The sequence below is a fragment of the Dendroctonus ponderosae genome, unplaced genomic scaffold (assembly GCF_020466585.1).
Source record: "Dendroctonus ponderosae isolate FM_Combo_2020 unplaced genomic scaffold, Dpon_F_20191213v2 Dpon_F_20191213_8, whole genome shotgun sequence".
Classification (NCBI taxonomy): Eukaryota; Metazoa; Arthropoda; class Insecta; order Coleoptera; family Curculionidae; genus Dendroctonus; species Dendroctonus ponderosae.
Window position 1 is genome coordinate 1,910,627 of NW_026019016.1, and position 24,303 is coordinate 1,934,929.

Genomic DNA, 24,303 nt, shown 5'->3' on the forward strand with positions numbered 1-24,303 from the left:
CCTTTTTAGAAAGTGAACCATGGATGGGGAAATGTTGGCAGTTTTCTCAAAAAAGGCTTGAATTCAAGAAGTTTTAGATTCGCGTGGTTTTTTTTTGAGTTGCATAATCCACTTGAACATGACGCTGCTTTTTTCGAAGTTTCTCAATAACCATTCGAGCCACAGAATTCGTTCTGGCATCGTAGGATAGAGAATTGAAAACTCGATTCAGTCATAATTTAAATTATTTGTTCGACTATGAAATAATTCGCGCGGAAGTCGGAAATTATATAATATTGAATAAAATCAGACTCAGTAGATGACACAGTAAAGGCACTAAGTGAAAACACTAACAAAAAATTATCTAAAATATACTTTATTAGTTTGCCTTAACGCTAGTTTCTTACCTACAATAAAAATAATACCTGCTTTTGTTCCTAATTTGGTTTGGTATACTACACAAATACGTATATGTAAACTATCACAGAACGACAGTACCTTGCACAACTCACAAACATGCATTAACACATAACAGCCTATAAAAATATTACTTAATTGACAACTTTTAGTTTGTAGTAGAAAAATGTACCTAATTATTAAACAGAGTTTTCTTTAATTCGTACCCTGAGTACAAAGAAAATGTATACCACTTAGATCGTACAGAAATAACGACTGGAAACAAACGTTCATATAAAGGTGTTGCGGTTGTTGCCAAAGTATTTGTTTCTGTTTCTTTGAAGTATACAGAGTAGCTCAAAATATAGTTACGTACGTAGTAAAGTTTTATTTTAAAAAAATGTCTGGCTCCTTTGCTATTGATGGTCAAAGTTCTTGAAAAGATCATATTTTTGCAAAACGCTTAGAATTTGTTCCTATGACTCATGATTTGATGGAGCAACCGAGTTCAGCCGCTTTGGGCGTGTTTTAGTGTCTTGAAAAACCACCAGAATTTTTTTTTGGAAACTGAAATCAACTGATTTTCTCGAGTTGATTACTAATCCATTTTTCTTTTTTTTTTTCTTTTTGGTAAAATCTTGAAGAATTCATAGTTATTGCACACAAATTCTGTTTGCTTGCTATTTAACAATTTCCGGCAGTCAGACCTAAATTATGAATGATTTATAATCAAATCGACTGTAACAAAAACGATACATACAACCGACCACACTAGCACAAAAACAAACCATCCGAAATGCCGAAACGGACTACTATATTTGTGCGCCGATATCCCGAAATATTTAACGGTTTGCCTTCGAGCGCTCCAAACCAAAAACGCCGGAATTACATATTGCACAATTACCCCAATGTATGAGCCGGTTATTTCAACCAATCCTTTTAAGTCGTGAGTAATGAGAGCGGTAATGATTGGTGGAAATATGGCTAAGCTGGGGAACAACAGTCTTTTCATAAAAAAACCGTGTCTTTCTATACCATACGGTTCAAAAAATAAATGCTTCAGATTGCCCTGCATTGTAATGGCTATAATCGGGAAACTGGTCGCCATCGGAAACAAAGGAAAAACTGCCAAGAACATTCCAATCAGTTTCATAAGGAAACCTGAATCATGTGTTGGCATAAAATTTAAAGAATATAATACATCAATTGTTTCAAAGGCAAACGAACCGGTGAGAGAAATCAATAGATAGAAACCGCATATCACTGAAAAATCCATACTGATTTTGCTCATTAGACCTTGTTTATTGGAAATGGGCGCGATGAGACCCGGTAGTGAATGATGACACATAAAACTATAAATGCTAGAACCTGCAAGGGCAGGTACTTCCGCTATATTAACCAAACTAGGACGCCCTTGCTGACCGTATGTTGCTAATCTGAAAACAGCTAAGCTAAGCATAATGGAAAAAGCAATCCACCTGACACTGATGGTAAATATTTGTAAATATTTTGTTTTCTGCACATTGAAGTAAGTAAACGGCCCTACAAACAGGCCAAAGAGAGCTACATAAATCCTATACATATCCATCCTGGTTACTCCTGAATCTTCCCAACATGATTCAGTAAAATTCTCCGTATTATTGGAAGACTTACAACTTAAATTCACGATGGTTTTACCTGACGCCGCCACGTATATTGTAAGATCGCAGAAAAGGTAAATGCACAAAGACGCAAAAAACAACACATGCCCAGTCCTGGACAGGAAGAGAGCAGCTATTTCACCTAATTCAACTTTTTTATTTAGATGATAGTAATGCCTACGTCGATTCGCCAATATTGCAGTCTCCTCATTGCTGTTTTCCGATTCAGAATCCGGATTAAGAGGCACTTCACTTTCCTATAAACAATAATTTGTTTTATAGGCCTGCAGAAATAAAAACCCTTTTACACACCATGAATGCCGTAAAATCAGTTCGAAAAAGATTTCAAGAGTGTGATGAAAACAACGGACGGGTTTTTCACCATTTGCGATGAATCTGAATTTTACCTCGTTTCAAAGTTTCTCTTGTTTTTCAATTTAGTTTCTTGTATTCTTCGTCTGTTAAATTGTCTAATGTAATTTCAGCTAGACTATCAACAAAGTTTAATTTCTAGAATACATATTATAGCTTTTGTTGCATGGGCGACTGTGGTTCAATGTAAAAAAGTTTAATAAATCGTGCTATAGGTATTATTGAGAAGATAATTCAAAATGCTACCTTAGATAAAAAAATACAGGGTGTCCTGTAAAAAAGAGGGCCAAAATGGGACACACTGTACAAAACAATATAGATTCGGCCAGGGGCGGATCCAGCTTTAAATTTAGGGGGGTATTATGTAGAAAAAATACAGTCTTCTGTTGTCTATGAAATTAGAAAAATTATCGTCGTTTTGTGCAGGGGTGGCGTAAGATTATTACAACATTTCATGTTTTCCGTCCCGTTTTGCATGTTTCTCGGAAACAAAATGAGCAAGAACGCTCATTTGTACATCATTCTAGAGATAAATAAATGCCCTTTTTAGAAAATGAACCATGGATGGGGAATTGTTGGCAGTTTTCTCAAAAAATGTTTGAATTCAAGAAGTTTTCGATTTGCTGTGATTTTTTTTTGAGTTTCAAAATCCACTTGAACATGACGCTGCTTTTTGCGAAGTTTCTCAAGAACCGTTCGAGTTACAGAATTCGTTTTGGCATCGTTGGATAGAGAATTGAAAAGTCGATTCAGACGTAACAACGTGGGTGAGGAAATTCGAGTAGTTTTGACACAGATATATATATAATAATATAATATTGTTCACCAAGAATCCGAGGCGCTGATCGTCTAGATAATTAATCAAAACTCTTTTCTATCATCATCAGCCCTTTTTAAATGGTGTAAGTTTACCTTTGGAATATTACAATTTGCAAAGCGTAAACAAACGCAATTTAGTACTTACATCAACTTTGTGTTCTTTGATTTTTCTCCATTGTATAGTGGCATTGGCACAGGCCACACTTTCAATCACAAAAGTTACGGTCAAAAAACTCACAAAGCATAGCACTATAAGGGCAATACTGCTAAACAACCAACCAGCATTTTGGAAAGCAGCTGGTAATGTAAGTGCACCAGTGCCAACGATTAAATTGAAAACATAGATCAAACCCACCTAAAGGATGTAAATAAACACAGAATGTTCATAAGTTCATAGGAAATTTTCACGTATAATACAAAACATACCCAGGAAGAATATTGATCCTCTTGTGGCATTATAATGATTGCGTGTGCTGATAATGTGCCTTGCAATTTCGGTAAATATCAGTTACTGTGAGCAAGTATGGTTTTTTCATAAATCACATAACTGCCAACTCAGGTAACTATAATAATATGCAATTTAAGTACATCTAGCACTTATCTATGTCTACCCCCCTAAACATTTTTAACTGTGTCAATGCCCCACACTAATAATACGCGTGAAGTTAGCTGTAGGTTTTTTAAGAATTTTCTGAACTGAGACCACTTGATGCCAATTTTAGCCAGGAGTTTAAATTGCAAATTTAACATAAACGATTTTTCCATACAAGATCCATACAATTTTATCAACAATCAACTTGGGGTTGAGGTTATTTAAATTTAAATTAAGAACACATTAGCGCAAATTAATGCAAGACGCCCTGCTGAGCAAACCATATCTTCCCCATTAGTTATCCATAATTAATTAATAAGTGGTTTTAAATTACAGGACGATTCAAAATTGGTTTAATTCCTCTGAGGTGGTTGCCCGGGGAATTAGTAGTAAAATTAGTTTCAACAAAAATTCCCACTAAAAACAGAGGTATACGCAAAAAACGAAATTATAAATTCCGCTTCGCATCTGCAAACAATTTTCTTAAAAATTTACATAGGTAGTGTGTTTTTCACTTTTATTTAATGCGAAATTCACTAAATAATGTCAGCCAATTATGAAAAATCACTGAAAATATTTTAATTTTTGTCAGCGCATCTCATCATCTCACGCGTCACTGCAAAAAGAACTAATGCGTTCCGAACTCTGTTCCGAGAAAACATTCGGATATCAATGCGCAAATATTGATGATTATGAGTAAATAGTATACCATTTACTGAGGTTCTGTGCTATCTAGAACCATAGAGTAATATAAATTATTTTACTTGCTCTAATGAATGAATAAAACCTATATTGTCCCTGGCTTTCACCAGTATGGTATTGATTGAAAATAAATGATTTGATTGAAAATAAAAACCGCAAAAAATTGCAAAATTTTCTCAAAATATTCTAAAAAATTATTATTATGCAAAGGAGTTATTTGAACTAAATCTGATAGAAAGCACAAAAACTTTCACGCAGTCTTGAATCAGAACGCCCAGCTCCGAACTGCGCATCGGAAGACGCATATGTTAATTATACAAAGTGTTATTTGATGATTTTGACATTTATCATGTGATTATTGTCATCATATTGGAATGGGTGGCAGAATTATAGTTTCCTAAAATTCTCGTCCTTGCTAAGTTTTGTCATTGTTTTATTTTCTGCATTTTAGTAACTTTAAAAAAATGAGGTACCAGCTGTTATACACTCTAAGTTACCTGACGTCTGCCGCTGTGGTTGTTTTACGTAAGTTTCTCAACTTCTGAAAACCTATTGTCGATTATTATTCAATCTCGTGATCAACAGTCATATGATTCCATTTATTTTTCAGCCCTTTACTACCTGTTAACGGGGAAAGGCGAGCAAATAAGTTTAGGCTGGTCAGTATAATTGGGTTTATCTGTTTTATTGGAATGTATCCTACAGAGGTAGTATTGTAATCTACTCCTCTTTCTGCAGGTTCTTTGAAAATGTGTCTCCTTACCTGTGGGCTTCCTTGGGTATTGGACTTGCTGTGGCACTATCTGTTGTAGGAGCTGCACTGTAAGTAACAAGCGTTTCTGGTGCCTCTTTTAAAACATTGGACAAATATCTAGGTGATTATCACCTACCTTTCGAGTCCTGCCAAAAGCAGTAAATTTTTCTTATTTCCAAAAATGATTCGTCCGCTTAAGCCACGAAAAATCCCTTTCATTTAGAATTTCGGACGCTACAATCTGTTCATTTGTTATTAAACATTCTTTAATGCGTTTGTTGTGCCGAGCCCTTCGGACACTGATTGGATGACAAAAACTCTGGAATCGCTAAATTTGTTTATGCAGCGTTTCAAACAATGACCTCACTGCCAAAAAGCCTCTAGATAATTACCAAACATTGGGTTAATTCTATTTGTAGGGAATCATTAATTAGATGATTATGAAGTCAATTTAATTATATTTAAGGACGTTCAACCGCAAATCTCTATTTCTTAGTAACTTGTTTTATGTAGGTATTAAAGCTATTATTCAATTTGTTATCAATCTTTCAAATCATACAAAAAATATCATTTGATTGAATTTAAATGATGCACTAGTTTCGGAAACGATTTTTCCTCTTGATCGTTTTTCTGTAGATCATTATCATTATATATCAAGTTTGGAACTTTATTTCATTACAGTTTGTCCTTATACAGCGTTTTATTATACTGTCTAATTTTTAAAAATGTCTTTTTATAGCGGAATTTATACAACGGGAGCGAGCATAGTAGGAGCTGGTGTAAAGGCACCTCGCATTAAAACGAAGAACTTGATTTCCATTATCTTCTGTGAAGCTGTGGCGATTTACGGTCTTATTACTGCTATTGTTCTGTCCAGTAGTTTTCAGGTATGTATTTCCCTATATGCTGCCGTTTTACTTAATGGACGGCCAAATTTAAGCAAGTTTTGCAATGTTTTATTTATAATGATCCGATAGCCTAATAACTTGCCAAATGGCCATTGAACTATGTTCAAATATTGTTGCATCTTCAAAAGAGTATTTTTTACATTATTCTCTTACTCAAATTGAATCCTTCTTTTGATATTTCAGCGTTATGACACCGTGGAACTAACGGAAGCAATAAAGGCCCGAAATTTCATGGGTTCTCATGTGATTTTTGGAGCAGGAACGATTGTGGGCTTTGTGAATCTTTTCTGTGGTCTTTGTGTGGGCGTGGTTGGATCGGGAGCAGCGATTGCTGATGCCGCAAACAAAACTCTTTTTGTGAAAATCTTGATTATTGAAATTTTCGGCAGTGCTATCGGACTTTTTGGTTTGATTGTCGGCGTATTTTTGGTAAGAAATACTTTCATCAAATATGTTATCTCAAAACTTAACGTTCATGCTAATGTGAAAATGTTAATGGTTAATTCGATCTTTGATAAGAAATGTTCGAAAATTGCTTGTAAGTACTGATAAATTGTGATTTTTCTAGACTTCTAAAGGCAGCATGGGAGCTTCTGCATAAGCACTATTCACTAAATCATCAGTACATGCAGACAGACAAACTTACAAGGATACGTGAAAAATAATGTAATTATACTTAAATAGTTGAATGGTCCCCTTTTCGCTAAAAACTTATGCAGCCTTTTATTGAGACATTCCAGTATTAGATAATCCTGAAATTCGTTGGCTTATTGTTTAGAAGTATGTTAATTGGAGCTGGCATAGCAAGCATTCGATTTCCAGTTATGCTGAATATTCGCGCAACTGTCCATAGTATGCTTTAATTTCACTTTTATCTGTTGATTTTCAAACAGACCACGTCAAATAATATTCTATTATTGTATATAAAATGTAGTTTGAAAGATATCTTAGTCGTAGGGTAGATACATACGTTCCAAACCGTGTTAAAAATATTTAACGAGAAATAAACAAATTAACGGAACAAAGTCCCTGTTTCATTTCACTGCTGAACCACTAATAAAAGAAAAGTGCACATTTTGCAGTAGATATTTGGAATATCATCATACGATCCCAAATGTTTTCAACATTATTTTATTTTATTGTCTATGGTTTTCCAGCTTGTTAATGGCTAGAGAAACCAGGTAACAAAGTTCGTTCGAGATATCACTAAACGTCGAAACGGCCCCTTAATAAATCATTCAGAGAAAATCACACGTTTTGAAATGTTTACAGCCGTGTTACAATAGAAAACATATTTGCTTAGTCTTGGCCCCATATACCTTACCTACTTTTACGTAAAAGTATATGCTTGGCCCTAGTGATAGATAAAGACAAATTCACAAAATATCCCCCCTAGGGGGTATGTTCTGTGGACAAATTGCCCCACGTTTCAGACTAATTAGTCCTGGTGCCAGAGGTTGAGATTTGTGTCTGGAAAATTCTGAAATACAATTGGGGACAATAAAATTTTATCTAGATGGGTTCTTAATCGCCTTCTAGGAATTATATAACCTTTCAACGAGTGCGATAAAGACGTAAATAAACTATACTGCAACGTTGCATGCTCAAACTATTGAATAAAAATATAAAAATTAATTATCAAATGTCTCAATCAGGTTATTATTTATTTCACATTAAATTTGTCGTTTTTATCTGCTTATACAGCCAAAAATCTCAATAAAAAGGCTCACGTGTCGCAAATGCAAATCGAAAAAGCTGGCAATCCTGTACAGGCGCATTAATGGTCAAAGACAAAAGGCAGGCCGGCAGGTAGCCAGGTCTACCGTTTTTAGGGTAGATCTCCCGTAAACCTACAAAAATCTACCGCTAAAACGCTTGGAATACTCTATATAAATGATGAAATTGTCAATAAAACTTTTTTTCGAAAATGTGAACTCATAATTTACTGCCTGAATAATCAAAAACAAAAATTTGGAGGAACTGAATACTATCTGCTGTTATGTTTATTCTACCGCTCTCGTACTTGTTGACCTGGCAACGCTGAAGGCCATTCGCAATGAATGGCTGGCGGTGGGGGTGCTGCATGAAGACCTGTGAAAAGAGAAAGTATGGTGGGGCTCTACTTTAGGGCTTTATAGGGTTTATGGGGTTTATTTACGTCAAGCTCCACCAAGGGCTAACATCGAAACTCTCACCCCAGTTGGAAGTTTTCAGTGGAACGAAGTTGAGAAGATAAAATATATTACTAAGGTAAGGCATTTACATCAGGATACGCACTTGAACAATATCGATTTGACACCTTGTTTTGCCAACAATTTCCATTGAATACCAGCTAATTTCAATAGAACCAGATAATTAATTTGACTGTTTTTAATTGCAGATTGAGATTGGTATTGCTGGCCCGCAAGCACAAGTTTTTTGTTAATAACTTTTGTAAGGTTATAACGTCAAAATGTGGTCAACAAACAATTCGGTGAACAACAAGGAAAACAAATCGAATCAACGCCTAGAGACATTGGGAATGACTTCACCAATATCTATGGCTTCTCCGAAACAGATTGACTTGGTACGAACCAAAGAGCTGGAAAGTGCCCTTAATAAGTTTGGTGTGTTTGAAAGTGCCCACGAGCTCAACCATAGGATGATGGTATTGGGCAAACTTTATTTTCTGGTTAAGGAATGGATTAAATCGGTCTCAATTAAGTGCAATCTTCCTGAAAGTGTAGCGGAAAGTGTTGGAGGCAAAGTGTGCACGTTTGGCAGTTATAGACTAGGGGTAAGTCACGTTGTCAACTTATTTATACGTTTTAATGGTATCTCGTTCATTCATCATCGCATTATTCATCTATGGAGTGGACATATTACAGTTTTATTTAAAAAAAACTAATTTTTCTGATAAATATCCAGTTTCAATCGTGTCGTTGGAGTCGCTCCGAATTTTTAGATTTTCTTTTTTTACCTTAAAGAACACTTCATATTAAGCAGTTTCAGCGAAAAAAGTCCTGAATGGTACATAATTTAAGCTAAAAACACTAGAAATTCGTTTTTCCAAAACCACTTATTTATGCACAAAAATGAGATTGTCCGGTGCTTTTTGCTGCTAAATCGTGTTTTAGGTATCAACAGTTCATAACTCCACATGCAAAATTGTCGCTAAGATGCATAATATTTGTGTTTTTCGCAAGTTTGAGCATGGTTCCTATCGTCGTCAATCGATTGAGGTTATCTATTGCGGAGTATTTGTCACTTTCGGAAATTCAACACATGCGGTGTTGCCACGTGTTTTTGCGTTGCTTTATTTTCGGTTAATTTTTAGTTAGTTTGTGTTAACATGGATGAAGTGATTTTTTAACGACACTAAAAAATATACAAAAAATTATTAATAACCTTGAAAGATATAAATAATGTAAATATTTTTTTTATATTTTTTTTCTTGACTGCGTGTAATTGTTATTATATTATTTTCGTTCCTGGGCTCGTCACAGTGTGAAACAAATTTTTTTTTTATATTGTTTATTTCGTTACGTTTCGGCGAGACAACAGCGCCATCATCAGATTTTAAAATTCATTCAAACTACAAACACCAATTTACATTTACGTTAAAATTTTCATTAGTTCTTGAGGAAAAATAAACTTTCCTTTCGGGAGAGCAAAAAATTTGAAAAACTGCACCCAAATTGAACGAATCCACTTGCTAGGGATCTAAGGAAATAATTTTAATTGTTTCAGGAATTGTTTACGCTGAAACTCCTTAATTTAATGTGTTCTTTTGATCACCTTTTTCGTTTTAGCAATAATCATTTTATTTAGTTTTATAGTATTTGAACGTACATTTACTAATATTTATTGCTGTTGTTCAGGTGCATAGTAGAGGTGCTGATATCGATGCTCTTTGTGTAGCTCCAAAACATGTTTCGAGAAATGAGTTTTTTGAATCATTTTATGAACTACTAAGACAACAATCTGAAGTAACTGAACTAAGGGTAAGTCTTATTGGAAAGTGAAAAATGTACTTAGGCAGCTAAAATTCGAATTTTTATTACAGGCTGTTGAAGAGGCATTTGTTCCGGTGATTAAAATGAATTTTGATGGTATAGAAATCGATATGCTGTTTGCCCGATTATTTCAAAAGGAAATTCCCGATTCAATGGATCTGCAAGATGATAACGTGTTAAAAAATCTTGACCAAAAGTGTGTGCGAAGCTTGAACGGGTGTAGAGTTACGGACGAAATTTTGCGATTGGTTCCAAATGTTGATACGTTTAGATTAACGTTGAGGGCCATTAAACTATGGGCAAAAAGTAAGAATGGTTGTAAAATCCTGTTAGAGAGCTATTTTATAACTTTAATTTTTTTGTTTCAGAACACGGGATTTACAGTAATGTTCTTGGATATTTGGGTGGTGTATCTTGGGCAATGCTTGTAGCGCGTACATGTCAGTTGTACCCTAGGGCTGCATCTGCAACATTGGTGCACAAGTTTTTCCTGATCTTTTCCAAATGGCAGTGGCCCCAACCTGTTCTGCTTAAACAACCGGCCAATGCTAGTTTAGGATTTGCTACGTGGGATCCGCGTGTGAACGTCACCGATCGTTATCATCTCATGCCCATCATAACGCCCGCTTATCCTCAACAAAATTCCACCTTTAATGTATCGCAATCCACGCGCTCAATCATGATGTCCGAATTTCAGATTGGTTTACAGATTACCGATGAAATTATGTTGGGCAAAACTCAATGGGACAAGCTATTTGACCCGCCACCGTTCTTCACAAAGTACAAACATTTTATTATATTGATTGTGACTTCATCGTCTGCCAAGGAACATTTGGAATGGACCGGTTTAGTCGAGAGCAAACTTCGATTTTTGATTGGTAATATATTTTGTTTTGTTTTACCGAAATTTCCGGGATTTTCAACTCACATTGACTCACAATAGTTGCATTTCTAAAAATTCTAAGGCTAATGTTTTTTCAATAACATTAGCAGTTGTTAATATTTTGGATTTTTACATTTAAACTGAATTGAAACTATTTTTCGTTTGTTGGGTGATCGACCTTCTAAATATGGGTTTTTTAATGTAGCAAAAAGGCTCACTTTCTAGGATTTTCAATGCGTTCAGATTTAACAATATACATATTTTACTTCTCAACGATGAAATGTGTTATAAAATTGTGTAATTTTTTTAGGAACTTTGGAGAGAAACGAATCGATAACGCTTGCTCACATAAATCCGGAAAGCTATTCGATGCCTGAATCACAAAAGGACCCCAAAACCCAATGCTCGATGTGGTTTATTGGACTGGAATTTCAAAAAATTAATGAGTTGAATTTGGACTTGACCCAAGACATTCAACAATTTACTGAGAACGTAAATAAACATGCACGCAACATTCACATGTATACCGAAACAATGCAATTAGAAGCCAGGCACGTTAGGAGGAAACAGGTATGTTTTTTTCTTCTGTTTAGAATATTGCAATACGATGGGAGTTTGTCAAATCATCCGCTCGGGAAACGCATGTAAAGGAATTTCTTTCTGCGTCGTTTCTATTTGTTCGCAACTATTTAAAAAAATCAGATCAAAATTGCCAATCAATTATTTGCGTTACACAGGGTGTTCGTAAAACATGTGGCATTTCAAAAAATGTTTTTTTAAATAGAGGAATCCACAAATAATTTTTTAGTATAGAACAACACAAAAAACTAGCAATATTTTTGTTCACTTAATGATGTAAAGTGTCTTTGAAACTCTTTTAGAAGCTGGGCAACTTGGCTATTCCTGTACATGAATGTGTTTCAATTGGTCTATCAAACTTAAGCAAGGGTTTGATGTATGCTGATTACTTAACTATTCGTGTTGTTTTAGTTGTCCCAGTACTTACCGCCTGGAGTAATAAGAAAAGAACGCCAGTTAAGTCTTACCACAGTTAAAAATGCATCTACTCCTGATTCACGAAAGAGGCGATCTACAGATCCCCCAGCCACTGAATCGGCGAACAAAAAATGTAAAATTTCATGCAGTGAAGTTAATTCGACGACTGTAAGTACTAGTACTTCCGTAACTGTAAACCATAAATGAAGGCTGAAGGAATGTTCTAATGTGTTCAATATGTGTTGTTAAATTTTCTAAAATTTTAAATCTCAACATACCATCAAAACATCTTTTAATTGAATCAATATTGGTAATGAATTATCTACTATACACCGTGAGTTTTTGTCGATGACTAGTTCAGGGATCTTGGAAGTTTCCAAGTTACAGCAGATGCACCGAACGTTAAATGGGCAAAGAATTGTAGTTTTGAATGCGCTACTCAAAGCCAATTTTATTTATCTAAAATTTGACAGCTGTCAGGAGATATATGAAAAAAACTGATTTACGGCAGATTTTTAAATGACTCCTAGTTACGTCAATATTAATCTGACAAGAAAACATTAAATAGAAACTTTGTAGAAAATGACATGAGATTTCTGTAAATTAACTGTCATTTTGGACAAATGACAAATTAAATCAAATATGGTTGCCATTCAAAAAATCTCAAGTTTGTGCCATTTGTCAAAAATGACAGTTAATTTGTAGAAATGTCTAATGCAATTTTCTACAACTTTTCTTTTCAATGTTTTCCTGTCAGATTAGTATTGACGGAACTAGGAGTCATTCAAAAATCTGAAATAAATCAGTTTTTTTCGCATATCTCTTCAGTTGTCAAATTTTAGAACAATAAAATTGGTTTCAAGTGGAGCATTCAAAATCACAAACAATTCTTCGTCCATTTAACCTTCGTTGCATCTGCTGTCGTTTCCAGGATCCCTGTACTAGTCATCGAAAAAAACCCACCCTGTATATATGTATTATATGCTGTGTATATTAAAAGGTTGAAGTAGTTTATCGTTACTGCAAAAATTGCAATTTTCAACAAACACTGTGCCCGTCACTTATTTTTAGTTTGATGAAAGTTCAAATACGTCATCTTTGGTGACTAATGATGACTCTAGTAACAGTTTTGAAACGTCACTGTCTAATACGATGACTTCAAGTACTGTTCAGGCAAGTGTCTAGATTTTTAAGTTTGTTAATTTTATTGGAGTACACTTTCAATAATAAATTTTTGACTTAGTCTGCTGAGAATGGGCCCACGAAAACTGTCTGTACATGAAAATGGTGGTGCTGCCCCCAAAGTGGGCCTGTTCTGCATGATGGTATCTTTTCTGCAGTGGTGATGAGATAGAAAAAAAAAGGAAAAAATGAAAAAAATGACGAGCTTGATCCGACCGAACTGGACAAGTATGTATAAAGTCGACCTCCACGAGTAAAAAAAGACTAAAATATTATCGTAATGATATTTTTTCCATTTTTATATGTAACGGTTTTGTTGTATTTTCGCAACCTTATTGTAAATATTCTCGCAATGAATATTTACAAGTGCATTGTGTGATTAATTGGGCGAATGTGCAGCAGTTTCAATGTAGAATTTTAGTTCCTAATTTAGTATCTATGGGAAATTATTCATTGTAATTTTATCGTTGCGATAGTATTTTACTCGTACATATATTTTTGGATTATTTTAGTAATTATAAACCCTTTAGATACGTTGAATGCAACTTTAGTTCACAATTTCTTTATACCCATGTAAATGTGCTAATAGATCTGATTTAACACAGGGGGAATATATGAGAAGTGCAATAATAATGCTACCATTATTGTATTCCCATGGAATTACCTCCTAAATATGAACCAGATTTTTGTTTGTAAGTGTACGTGTTGTCAAGTGTAAATTATAATTTTGTAATAAAAATAAATATTTTCCCCAAAGGTTTCGTTTTACTTCTCTAATGTTAAAGTAAGCAATACAGTGTTAAAGTAGGAATAATGTTTGGAGGTAAGAAACAGTTAAAATCCGGAGCAAAACAGTAATTTGAAGAAACATTATTGACAATATTTCGAAAACTACACGATTTTTAATACTAAGTGAGAAAATTTAGTCAAAATTTGGGGCTTTTTTTAATTTGAAAAAAAAGGACGTTTTTGTTCGGGTGAAAACTAACAAAAATCGACCACAGTGAGAAAATATTTAAAACTTGTAGCGTTTTTAGTCGACCCCCTACATTTAAAAACATTTCATTCGTCCTAAATTATGTTTTATTTTTAAAAATCGCGGCTGTTCTGTAGTAGTTGAATGCTGTTTGGTCAACTATCAATTAGCATTCAGGGCTTCGACGGTTTATCCAGGAAAATATCACAGATTTACCATCAGCAATTGGGGTTTTCCCATTAACAAACTTGCGCTTGATCGTAGTCAAAGCATTCATTGGGGAAATGTTAGATTAAACCGTTTTTTCGAGAAATAAGTTAGGCAAAAATCCCCATCCATCATTCATCCCTTTTGAGCAAATCTGCCCAGTTTTAGCTCTATCGATTGCAGCTACGCGATTGCGCTTAATTATCGCCCAGCTGCGTTCTGTAGCATATATGAATGGAAATGCAGCGTGAAAATTGAGCAGAACCATTGTTTTTAAGACTAGCCATGGAAGCTGATCAGCATCTCTGCCGGAACGTTTTAGCTTAGTTTTATAACGATGATAGTGTTGTATTTACTATGTGCTTGGAATATTTTTTGCTTTTCATTAGGTGAGCCGATGGGTGAATATCGTCGACAAAAAGTATCTAAAAAGCTCGCATTTCAGGTGATAAACTTATTATTAACTCGACGGCCCCCAAGAAAATTTCAGATGAAGACTACTACTTAAGCTATGATTATGATCCGAACTACAACATATCGAACGATAATAACGCAAAATCCGAATCACTGATAATACCGAATCCAGACACTATGGAACCTGAAAGTTACGCAGTGGATATACTTCCCCAAATTGAACTACCGGATGACTCTTTGGCTGATCCGGATTTAAAAGATCACAATTGCATCGATAATATAATGTACGTCTACTACGGCAGCAATGGAAAAAGCTCCAAAAGTTATGGCACCGGAATTATCATAATTGGTTCGGTGCTGAGTTGTGCCGCACAGTTGTTAACGCTATTTTGCGTGTTGCTCAACAAGAATTACACCGGCAGAAAGAGCAGCATGCTGGTGATAGTGTTGCATATTTTTGTGGCCTTGTTCCTGTCGAATCTTATTTTCATGTTAGGAGTCTATGTGAGTATCATTTTAAGCCACTTTCCAGCTTTATAAACTCCAGTAGTTCAATAAGTCCAAAAAATTAAGCAGTATTGTATATTTAAACCAGAGCAGCAGATGGTCTAAAGTCTGCAGCTATTCGTTCTTAATTTACTGCAGATTTTCGTATTATAATCATCTGTATTCAGCAAACTGCTTTAAAGCAAAGTCGCGTATTTTGCGTACTTTGAACGCTGCATTTTGCGCCATTTTTTATGATTCTGCGGTGAGTTCTGATAACTGTTTTCCATAACTTTATTCGATTGTTAGATTTATGGATCTTCGGAGTAAACTTTGATGATTTTTTAAATCGCCCGTTTTTTTTATGAAAAATCTCCGACCATCCAAAACCGAGTGAGTCAGTTGAGATTTATCGCAATATTACAATTGCGACCGCGCAAAYATTTTTTGGAAAAATCGACCCTTGTGAAATTTTCGACCGAAAATCAAAATTTCACAATCCTGTTTTTTGMCCTTATTGGATTGTTTCCGACCTAAGAAGCTGCCCAATATCGAATCTGAAGGATGTGGGTCGAAAATAAGGAAGATGTCGTCCGTTGAAGATTGCCACCGCGCAAAAACCGTTCAAAATAGGACAATTTTGGAGAATTTTTCAAATTTGGGACACAAACAATGAGCTCGGTGCAAAAATAATGCAATTTTCAATTATTCGTCAGCTCGCAATCCAAAGTAGCTAAAGACTTGAAATTGGCCACAAATAGAGATAAAATAGTCTGCGCTTCGAACCAGGAAAATTTCAGCTAAATTCACCTACAGGGCAAATTTCAGTACTTGTTTTAATAGAGTAATAGAGGTGGTGGCATCTTTAGGTCTGACTGAAAAAAAAGCAATTCTAAAAATTTATCGTTTTGAACTTCCCGGCTGAACAATTGGAGTTGGGCGCACTTTTAGCCAGAGAAGCCTTCACGTTTTGAACTTTTTTTCAAAAAAACTGCGGTTTTTTTTTTAACTAGGTTTCGTCATTCAACGATTTCTGTTCAATTTACCGTTTATCCTTGTCTATCTTATTGTCACTTTCTGTGTAATTCCATGGTTACCGGAGTTTTAAATAATTACGAAGCCACAGGTATTTACGTAATGTCAATTAGGCAGATTACCTTGAAAAACATTGTTGCCGTATTTCTGATATAGTTTTTTGCAAATTTCTCAGTATTTAATGCCAATAAAAATTTTTTACTATTTTTTCTGTACTCCTAAAACACCGCCAGACAACACCTCCAGAGGAATGACGCCAATCTTGAATCACCCTGTATGAATATCTGCCTGCTAAAACTTAGAAAAAGGCGACGCAAGCTATAGCACCTTTGTTTATTAATTATTAATGTTCCTAACTTGATTTTTTTCCAGTCAACAAAGAACCCAGATAATTGTTTTCTCACCGCCATTCTATTAAATATTTTACACCATCAGACATCAATATGGATATTTTTGTACAGCCTGTACATTTACGAAAGATTTTTTTTCTCCACCCCAATTACCGCCTTTTTCAAGAACATGAATTGGTGCACTCTGGTTACTTACCTGCTGCCACCACTGATAACTTTGGTAAGTCCACATTAAGCTTACTCAGTTTGAAGGTAAGTACCAATCTGTTTGATGCTCACATTAAATTAATTTATTAATGTTTTTTTACCCATTGAGAGTCTTCTTATTGAGACATTGTGCCTTTTCTGCTCTATTTCCATATACCTTCTTCTTCAAACCAATTTTTCCAAATATTTGTCTTTCACTCGCCGTTAGAAATTTCCTCAAAAACCTTCCCGTTCACCCAACTCTTTGGTCTGTCTCTTCAAAAACTGTTTTTCAAATGTATTTATTTTAAAAGTTTTCCTTCATATTCTTGATTTGATTCGTTCTTCCTCTCTCCTTCAATCTTCAAAATTTAAAACGGGATTTTACTCAGCAACAATTCCGGAAACGTCGCATTTCATTGCGCCTCCCGCACTAACTTGAACCAGCCGGTACAAAGCAAAATTGATAATAAATTCTTCCCAAATCAAGGAATTTTTTGCGAAGAACTTCCGCTTAAAGAACCCACAACATCAACAAAAAATGTGTTTTTAGACCACTTACTGCTGCGATCCGCAAAGTTTCGAGACCAAGAAATTTTGCTTCAAATCCTTTCGCCGTGGAACGCTTTTCAACTTTATGATCCCTGAATGTGGGCTACTTCTACTAAACACATTCTTTGCGATCAGAGCCATGATTAGAATCGTGAACCTACAAGTATCGCTATATCAGTACCAGAGCGATTCTTTGCAAGCCCTGAACAAAGAACTTGAAAACTTAAAGGTTTGTGCGACTTTAGGTGCAATGATTCTGATGTAAATGACGAAGCATTTTGCAGGAAAGGAAAGAGAAAAGCTTTAGCTATGTGAATCGGGAATTATCCAGCTTAGAGGCAACAAGGGTTTGTCTAAGGTCTCTTTGTGCCATGCATCTCATGTTCATATCGAACTGGTTTATTACGCTGGTGGCTTTGGAGGCAGTGGACAGTACGGAGTTGGCTTATCTACAAAGCATCACTTCAATGTTATTGGTAAGTTCAGAGCTTGAATGGTAGTGGCATCTAATGAGTCTTCGGCTTCCAGAACTGGTTCATGTTCTTTCGAAGGAAAACCCTGCTGCCGCTAATTAATTTTGCTAAGGACGAGAGTTGGGAACAACGAAAACTAAATGAAGATTATGCATCTTCAGCAACAGAAGTGATAAGTATCACTTCTTCTGACAATATTCCTCTGTTGAAATCCGACAGTGCTACAGAATTAAATGAGTTTTGTGGCATGGCGGAAGTCAAAGATTCTTCCAATGACTGTAACATTTGTACAATTACCACTTAAGAGATGATTTGAACTACTAAACCACATTAAGAACCGACTTCATGGTATCTTCATCATGAATACGAGATCTGCTCGGCAATAATAATTCATTAGTCAAATTCGTTTAAGAATAGTTTCCCGCATCTGTAAATACTAATCAAATTATATCGATGATCGTTTTAAAGCCAACTCGCGGTTATTTTAGCCAAAAGTTGAAATTTTCGCACTTATGTAAAAATATTTCTCTAAAAAAAGACAGAGCATTATAAAATAGATTGCATAAATTGTTCACTACTAAATTAAAATTAATTTTAGAGAATGTACTTGAAATTTCGAAAATTTTTACCTCTCTTAAAATAAATAGCTAATACTTAAACAGTTAATGATAAAATATAATTTGCGTGTTAGCAACTAAGGGAATGATTTAGATATTAAGCAGATAAGAAACTGTTCCTTCTTGACCTGTTAAACAGAGAAATTCTCTACATTACTTCATAACATAAATGTGTAAAAATTGAAATGTACATATTTTTAAACAATTTCTGTTGTGGGGATATTCGGCTAAATTTTCTATTCGGTGATGTTTTAATAAGAACCCTGTCTTCTTTACTTCCCTAAACGAGACAATAGATTCACAATTAGGAACAAAGAAAATTAATTTTGTACACCAGCAACGCACGGTAAAAAAAATAATCCGTATATACACACGACTACTTTTCGTGCCAATTTAAGCTCTGCAGCTTGAGCAGTGTTCCAAGATAAAACGGAAGAAAAGTAAAAGGTTCTATAGCGAATAGCCAAGAAATAAATACAAAATATAGCAGATTTAAAAACATTCCTAAAGGTTTTCTACTACTTAATATTTGTACTTTTAGAAAACACAGTCTTAAAACAAAAGATTATGTACATATTTAACAAAAAGAGACATCGGCCTACACCAGTATTAATATAAAAAAAATATGAGAAGTTTTTCATTGTTATTATAGCCAGAGTACTTTATTGAGCATGATGTACAGTTGCCCCTACGAGAATTAGCTCCTGTATTGATTCCTGATCGTTGAAATAAACGTTAATAATATTTGTATTTCGTTTTGATTGATTTGATAAGTATAAAAATGAATCAAATTGCCTACTTGAAATGCACAAAGGTTAAGGTAGGATAGAAGGCAAAAGCGTTAAAATAAACCAATATGGAACACAGTTCATTTATTAGAGAAGCGAATGTTTCTTTTTTACAATAAAAAAACTTTACTCCTTATACCATTCTTCGGAGAAGTTCGTTGATTTTGTCTTCTCTGTTTCCAAAGTCACCACCTTCAACATAGTGATTGGCCTTCTTGCGCCATCCTCCAGTTGGGGTATTTAGCTATAAAGAGAGTTTAAATAAGCAAGTGATTTCTTACAGTTCGGAAGTAATTTTTCTTGAAAAATGTGTACTGTGAAAAATGTGAAATAACACTGATGAAACCGAAAAAAATAACTAAGCGCTAACATGTGCACCAATATTAGATCCCCAGATATTTCATATAAAAAAGGGAAAAGTATTATTGGACACTTAATAATATTCCAATATTTTTCAACATACTATTTATGGATTTAAATAATATGTAGATCGAATTGGTTTAAAAAAGAGAGGATTTTCCCCTCGTTTCGTAACATTTTCCAGAGTTGTTCCATCAGAAACCTTGTTCCGAGTTGAAAAAAAACCTGACCATTTTAAGCAACAAATAAAATTACCTTAAACGGCCACAGGAAGTTTGATGCATATTTGAAGTTGGGTCCAACAGTAAATATTTCATGAATTAAATCAGGAACACAGATTAGGCCAGCTTTGCCCAATCGGTCTTCGACAATTTGATTGCTACTAATAGGAATCCGTTGGCCATTCACCTGCAAAGAAAGACAATTTATATATTAAAAACTCTACCGTCGGATACACATACAAAATATTGTAGCAATATTTAAAAAAAGTTACCTTGGCAAATCCTCTCTTGTAAATCAGTTCCCTAACTGACTTGAGGTTTGGGTAGCCCCAGGCAATGTAGGGTTCGCAAATTCTTAACATATTAATTGTAGCCTTGTTAAGTTTCACAAAAACGCCATTATTAATTTGCAGGAGCCTGAACAACTGAAGGACTTTTCGTACTTTGGGGGCAACTTTGTTGATTCTGTAATTAACAGACAATTTAGTCAGTTATTGGCCTCTAAATATTCCCATACAAAATCAAAGCAATTAACTAAGAATGAATAAGCATGTGAGTTTTCTTTACAATGTTCTAGATAATTTCACCTTCACTGGAACATGAACAAAAAACTGTTACTATTGGACGACATGGAAAGTGAAATAGTTATATTGAACAAATTCACCATAAAAACCGTCCGATGTTGTGTAAGTTAAGTTATAGAGAAGGCTTTAAGCTAAACGTACCCCTTGATTCTGATGACAAAAGCCAGCTTAGCATCGGCAGGAACATAAAAGTTCCCCTTGTTTTTGGATTGCCGAATAAGACGAATTTCATCGCGCTCTTTCAATCTGTACTCCTTTACGTACTGCTCAGCACGTTTGAAGATTTCTTTACGATTTTTAATTTGATCGGACTTTTTCTTGATGTCCGACTGTACTCGTTTAGCTCTTGAAGCTGCGCGCCTTTTTCGGTGTTTCAGAACTGATTCGGGAACTGTGGGCAGTCCCTTAACAGTTTTAATCTTCTTTTCAACTCTAAAAATTACAAATATTTAAAGTTGCACGTGCTACAAGTCTTCCAGGAAACTAAACATTGCATCGCTGTAAACACATAATTTAAATTAGGTTTTTTCGAAACAGTGAAAAAAATATATTTTTCACATTATACTACCGATATGTATTAATAATTTCTAATTGAATTCATGTGAAATAATTTTGCACAAACGAAGATGATTGAAAATTTAAATTTCTTGAAGAAACTTACGTTGGAGCCATTTTACACCGCAAATGTGAAAGAATGGAGTTTCACGTCAGATGAATGATCGATGAAGTAAATTTGACACTGTCAAATTGACAGAACTAAGACTGCGTTCAGATAGTCAGTGAATTTTTGCACACACCATTATGAAATGACCAAAATTTTAATAAGTGATAAAATTTATTAATTAAAGGAAATTACAACCGATTAAAAAATGAGCGCACTGTTGTAGAGTGGATTGCTTTTCTAAAATAGACGGAAATTTCTCTTCCTCTAGTGGTGTTAACAGTATAAGCATGATTTGCAGAATATTCTCGGAATCGTGAACTCTAATACCTTCCTTTATTATTAGTAATTTCTGAAATTCGATTTTATAAAAAAATAAAAAAAAGTGTCGAAAAAAGTTAACCTAACATATCTGACATTTTCAGGGTCATTTATTTGCAAAAATGGAATTAAATCAAGAATTAATTCGTTCAGTAAAAAAATAAAAGTTTCCAGCAAAAATACCAAAATAAGAAAACATTAACCACACAAGAACCTGTCAAGATTCTCGCATGCAAAACGCAAGGGGCTACCGCTAGTGGCGACAGTCCCGTTTTGGCTTCAAACGATCTAATTGGTCAACATTATGTCACTCGTCTTTATCTATGAAACCACAGTGTCAAACATGTTGTGAGGTTGTGTTACTATAAACTTTTGTGATTAAATTTTGTTAAATAAAACTTTATAACATGGGGCGCCGGTCTATCAATACCACTAAAAGTGGTAAATACATGAATCCCACGGATCAAGCAAGTAAGTTTTGGGCATAAAATGCAGCAAGTTTATTATTCAAACTACATATAATGACCAAATTATGGCTTCATAGGAAAAGAAGCACGGAAGCAGGAATTAAAGAAAAATAAGAAACAAAGACAGATGGTACGAGCAGCCGTACTTAAAGGAAAAGATCCGCAACAAATTCTCGAGGAAATGGAGAAAATCGACCAAATGGAATTCAATGTTAACCAGCCTTCACCTCTAAATGAAAAAGTTCTAAAAGACAAGCGAAAAAAGCTGCGAGACACTCTTGATCGTGTTTTGGGAATGTACTACAAAGACGACCAAGATAAGTGGTCGGACCTGAAAAAAAGGCAGTCTGAGTACGAAGCGAAAAAGTCCCAACTCGTATCATTTTATGAGTCAGTTAAAACTGCCCAGAGTGTTACGGTAGATGATATCCCATTGCCGCAATTACCCCAACAGAATTCCGCCAACGTCATCCCGTTACCCAACACGGAAAGGAAACCTGAAGTGGCCATTTACTCCATTGCAACAGCCTTAAAGTTGCAGGCCTTGGGTATGCCTGTAAGGTACAGTACAACTGTCTGAACAACTGGTAAAATCAGCTAATGTATTTAAACGATTTGATTAAGTATGAACTGTTCCGCTATAATTTACTTTATAAATTCTATTTATTTAGAGAACCACCTGGTTGTCCTCCTGGCCCACCTCCAAATATTAATGATGATGGAGAAGTTGATGAATACTTCTTCAAACACCCTTCAGAGGAACAAGCAGTGGAAGATAAATCGACCGAAGATTCTGATGGCATTATGCCGGGCAACCCGGCTGCGGTCAGCAAACCCACTTCTTTGCAACAGAAAATGGTGAGAATTTGCCTACATAGTATCTCGTAAAAATTAATCTTTTAATTCATTTTAATCTAGGTCGCATTGTCTGGGCAAAATGTCGATGAATTTATGAAAGAAATGGAGACCGTTCAAAAGAAATTGGATCAGCGCAAGGAACAAGATCAAACAAAATTAATAAATCAGATGGAACAACTCATGCCACCCGGTACTAATGAGACTATTCCATCTTTGCCGTCCATGCCGGCCACTAATTTACCACCATCTATTCCTCCGCCTCTTATTTTCTCTGGAACTGGAATCAGGTTGCCTCCTGGTAAGACACAATTAACAAGGTTTGAAAGAAATTACAGTTTCTCTTTTTGAAATTTAGGACCCCCACCGGGTAGGCCGCTAATGCCACCAGGGCCACCTCCTGGTTTACCGCCCATTAGAATATCTGCATCCGGACCGCGGTTGATTCGAATCCCCGTTCCTCCATTAGTTCCACAGCCTTTACCGCAACTTAAACCAAATGTTTTATCTGCTGCGCCTCAACTGATTAACAGGTTACTATGCTAATATTTCCATCTTCAGCTGAACCTATCAGGACATATAAAGAGGCATTTTTGCTCTTAATAACTAACATAATATACCATAATTTTTGTCAATCTGAGCGAGATGTAAAGCCATTTTTCTTGTAGGAATGATTCTAGTAAGCACGGTGCCACAATTTCTGCTAAGCCACAAATTCGAAACCTTAGCGCAGACGTTACACGATTTGTTCCATCCGCATTAAGGGTGAAAAGAGAGGAAAGGAAGAATAAACCAGTGACTAGCTTGGTTCGGGAACTGAAGCAAAAGGAAATGAACCTGAATAGCCAAATAGCGGCAGGCAAGCATACGAAAGACGACGCTTACAAACAATTCATGGAAGAGATGGAAGGTTTAATGTAATTAGCTTATTACATTTTAGCAACGTAATTGAATGTATATATAATTTGTAATAGAATGGAACTGTGAACGAAAAAAATCGAGATTGATTAAAAATTAAAACGGGTTTCTGTTCGTCGGAGTTCTGTTCGTCGGAAAATCTCTGTCTTTCTGTCGCTTCAGAAAATCCGCATCTGAACCACTTTCTACTCTACAAGTTTCACCTACCTTTAAGCTCTTTAATCTGGATTCTGGACAATTTTCACTTTTGAGGACCGCAAAAATTTAATTTATGGCAGAAAACATCAATGTTCACCTTTTCACTTCGGAAACGATTCAATATGTGTTCACAGCAGAACACCCTTATATTACATTTATTGTGTACATATGTTCAATAAAAAAGCGTTAACTGCGAAAAATTTGACAAATTAATCTTGAAAATCTGAATGAAAATAATCTTTAATTTGAAAAATAGATCGGTCCCTATAGAGAATACGAAAACCGTTTAATTAGGGTGTAATTAACAAAACATATATAACAACGCAAACTTTCTTACGCGACAGTAAAAAATATATAATAAATTATTAAAATTTCTTGACACTAAACTGAAGTATAAAACAACAAACGGTTGGTCG

At 35.0% G+C, this 24,303-nt stretch overlaps 6 protein-coding genes and 1 long non-coding RNA gene across 8 annotated transcripts; 4 read left to right on the forward strand and 3 right to left on the reverse strand.

Moving 5' to 3' along the window:
- Positions 1-339: 339 nt before the first annotated feature.
- LOC109544900 (transmembrane protein 104 homolog) lies at positions 340-4,268 on the reverse strand. Of its 2 annotated transcripts, XM_019915321.2 has the most exons (3): positions 3,633-4,268; positions 3,352-3,561; positions 340-2,272 (listed from the first exon to the last, which is right to left on the reverse strand). In XM_019915321.2, exons 1-3 carry the CDS (start codon positions 3,660-3,662, stop codon positions 1,088-1,090), a joined length of 1,425 nt encoding a protein of 474 aa, XP_019770880.1. In that variant the 5' UTR covers positions 3,663-4,268; the 3' UTR covers positions 340-1,087. The 2 variants fall into 2 exon arrangements, with proteins under 2 accessions (XP_019770880.1, XP_019770881.1); XM_019915322.2 differs by lacking the exons at positions 3,352-3,561; positions 3,633-4,268 and adding an exon at positions 2,328-2,480.
- A 563-nt stretch (positions 4,269-4,831) lies between these two features.
- LOC109544810 (V-type proton ATPase 21 kDa proteolipid subunit c'') lies at positions 4,832-7,187 on the forward strand. Its single transcript, XM_019915163.2, has 6 exons — positions 4,832-5,025; positions 5,111-5,159; positions 5,239-5,322; positions 5,994-6,141; positions 6,346-6,591; positions 6,731-7,187. The coding sequence occupies exons 1-6, from the start codon at positions 4,965-4,967 to the stop codon at positions 6,761-6,763; spliced, it is 621 nt and encodes a 206-aa protein (XP_019770722.1). The 5' UTR covers positions 4,832-4,964; the 3' UTR covers positions 6,764-7,187.
- On the reverse strand, positions 6,730-8,566 carry LOC125505484. The gene is made up of 2 exons (XR_007282208.1): positions 8,321-8,566; positions 6,730-8,253 (listed from the first exon to the last, which is right to left on the reverse strand). It is a non-coding gene; the product is annotated as an uncharacterized LOC125505484 (long non-coding RNA).
- LOC109544809 (poly(A) polymerase type 3) lies at positions 8,191-13,974 on the forward strand. The gene is made up of 9 exons (XM_019915162.2): positions 8,191-8,412; positions 8,543-8,938; positions 10,023-10,145; positions 10,208-10,463; positions 10,526-11,035; positions 11,351-11,610; positions 12,031-12,204; positions 13,108-13,209; positions 13,280-13,974. Exons 2-9 carry the CDS (start codon positions 8,615-8,617, stop codon positions 13,316-13,318), a joined length of 1,788 nt encoding a protein of 595 aa, XP_019770721.1. The 5' UTR covers positions 8,191-8,412; positions 8,543-8,614; the 3' UTR covers positions 13,319-13,974.
- Positions 13,975-14,223: 249 nt separating this feature from the next.
- On the forward strand, positions 14,224-19,264 carry LOC109544807. Its single transcript, XM_019915159.2, has 6 exons — positions 14,224-14,790; positions 14,847-15,319; positions 16,709-16,906; positions 17,426-17,653; positions 17,709-17,900; positions 17,953-19,264. Exons 1-6 carry the CDS (start codon positions 14,739-14,741, stop codon positions 18,199-18,201), a joined length of 1,392 nt encoding a protein of 463 aa, XP_019770718.2. The 5' UTR covers positions 14,224-14,738; the 3' UTR covers positions 18,202-19,264.
- Positions 19,265-19,369: 105 nt separating this feature from the next.
- LOC109544808 (60S ribosomal protein L7) lies at positions 19,370-21,231 on the reverse strand. The gene is made up of 5 exons (XM_019915161.2): positions 21,129-21,231; positions 20,609-20,899; positions 20,156-20,348; positions 19,918-20,070; positions 19,370-19,546 (listed from the first exon to the last, which is right to left on the reverse strand). The coding sequence occupies exons 1-5, from the start codon at positions 21,137-21,139 to the stop codon at positions 19,436-19,438; spliced, it is 759 nt and encodes a 252-aa protein (XP_019770720.2). The 5' UTR covers positions 21,140-21,231; the 3' UTR covers positions 19,370-19,435.
- Positions 21,232-21,749: 518 nt separating this feature from the next.
- On the forward strand, positions 21,750-23,803 carry LOC109544806 (WW domain-binding protein 11). Its single transcript, XM_019915158.2, has 6 exons — positions 21,750-21,920; positions 21,994-22,477; positions 22,588-22,774; positions 22,835-23,072; positions 23,130-23,304; positions 23,440-23,803. The coding sequence occupies exons 1-6, from the start codon at positions 21,857-21,859 to the stop codon at positions 23,690-23,692; spliced, it is 1,401 nt and encodes a 466-aa protein (XP_019770717.1). The 5' UTR covers positions 21,750-21,856; the 3' UTR covers positions 23,693-23,803.
- Positions 23,804-24,303: the final 500 nt, after the last annotated feature.

What these genes read in the sequence shown, in the direction of transcription:
- LOC109544806 (XM_019915158.2), top strand. Translation starts at nt 21,857, where the DNA reads ATGGGGCGCCGGTCTATCAATACCACTAAAAGTGGTAAATACATGAAT. An exon ending in GAATCCCACGGATCAAGCAA is followed by an intron (nt 21,921 to 21,993) that starts GTAAGTTTTGGG and finishes ATGGCTTCATAG; the next exon opens with GAAAAGAAGCACGGAAGCAG. An exon ending in GCGCCTCAACTGATTAACAG is followed by an intron (nt 23,305 to 23,439) that starts GTTACTATGCTA and finishes TTTTTCTTGTAG; the next exon opens with GAATGATTCTAGTAAGCACG.
- LOC109544900 (XM_019915321.2), bottom strand. Translation starts at nt 3,662, where the DNA reads ATGCCACAAGAGGATCAATATTCTTCCTGG. An exon ending in AGGATCAATATTCTTCCTGG is followed by an intron (nt 3,562 to 3,632) that starts GTATGTTTTGTA and finishes TACATCCTTTAG; the next exon opens with GTGGGTTTGATCTATGTTTT. An exon ending in TCAAAGAACACAAAGTTGAT is followed by an intron (nt 2,273 to 3,351) that starts GTAAGTACTAAA and finishes TATTGTTTATAG; the next exon opens with GAAAGTGAAGTGCCTCTTAA.
- LOC109544808 (XM_019915161.2), bottom strand. An exon ending in TTTGTCATCAGAATCAAGGG is followed by an intron (nt 20,349 to 20,608) that starts GTACGTTTAGCT and finishes TGTTAATTACAG; the next exon opens with AATCAACAAAGTTGCCCCCA. An exon ending in ACTTCCTGTGGCCGTTTAAG is followed by an intron (nt 19,547 to 19,917) that starts GTAATTTTATTT and finishes CTCTCTTTATAG; the next exon opens with CTAAATACCCCAACTGGAGG.
- LOC109544809 (XM_019915162.2), top strand. Translation starts at nt 8,615, where the DNA reads ATGTGGTCAACAAACAATTCGGTGAACAACAAGGAAAACAAATCGAAT. An exon ending in CTGAAGTAACTGAACTAAGG is followed by an intron (nt 10,146 to 10,207) that starts GTAAGTCTTATT and finishes TTTTTATTACAG; the next exon opens with GCTGTTGAAGAGGCATTTGT. An exon ending in GGCACGTTAGGAGGAAACAG is followed by an intron (nt 11,611 to 12,030) that starts GTATGTTTTTTT and finishes GTGTTGTTTTAG; the next exon opens with TTGTCCCAGTACTTACCGCC.
- LOC109544807 (XM_019915159.2), top strand. Translation starts at nt 14,739, where the DNA reads ATGATAGTGTTGTATTTACTATGTGCTTGGAATATTTTTTGCTTTTCA. An exon ending in TATTTTTTGCTTTTCATTAG is followed by an intron (nt 14,791 to 14,846) that starts GTGAGCCGATGG and finishes CTCGCATTTCAG; the next exon opens with GTGATAAACTTATTATTAAC. An exon ending in TTTTCATGTTAGGAGTCTAT is followed by an intron (nt 15,320 to 16,708) that starts GTGAGTATCATT and finishes ATTTTTTTCCAG; the next exon opens with TCAACAAAGAACCCAGATAA.
- LOC109544810 (XM_019915163.2), top strand. Translation starts at nt 4,965, where the DNA reads ATGAGGTACCAGCTGTTATACACTCTAAGTTACCTGACGTCTGCCGCT. An exon ending in TGCCGCTGTGGTTGTTTTAC is followed by an intron (nt 5,026 to 5,110) that starts GTAAGTTTCTCA and finishes TTTATTTTTCAG; the next exon opens with CCCTTTACTACCTGTTAACG. An exon ending in TGATTGTCGGCGTATTTTTG is followed by an intron (nt 6,592 to 6,730) that starts GTAAGAAATACT and finishes TGATTTTTCTAG; the next exon opens with ACTTCTAAAGGCAGCATGGG.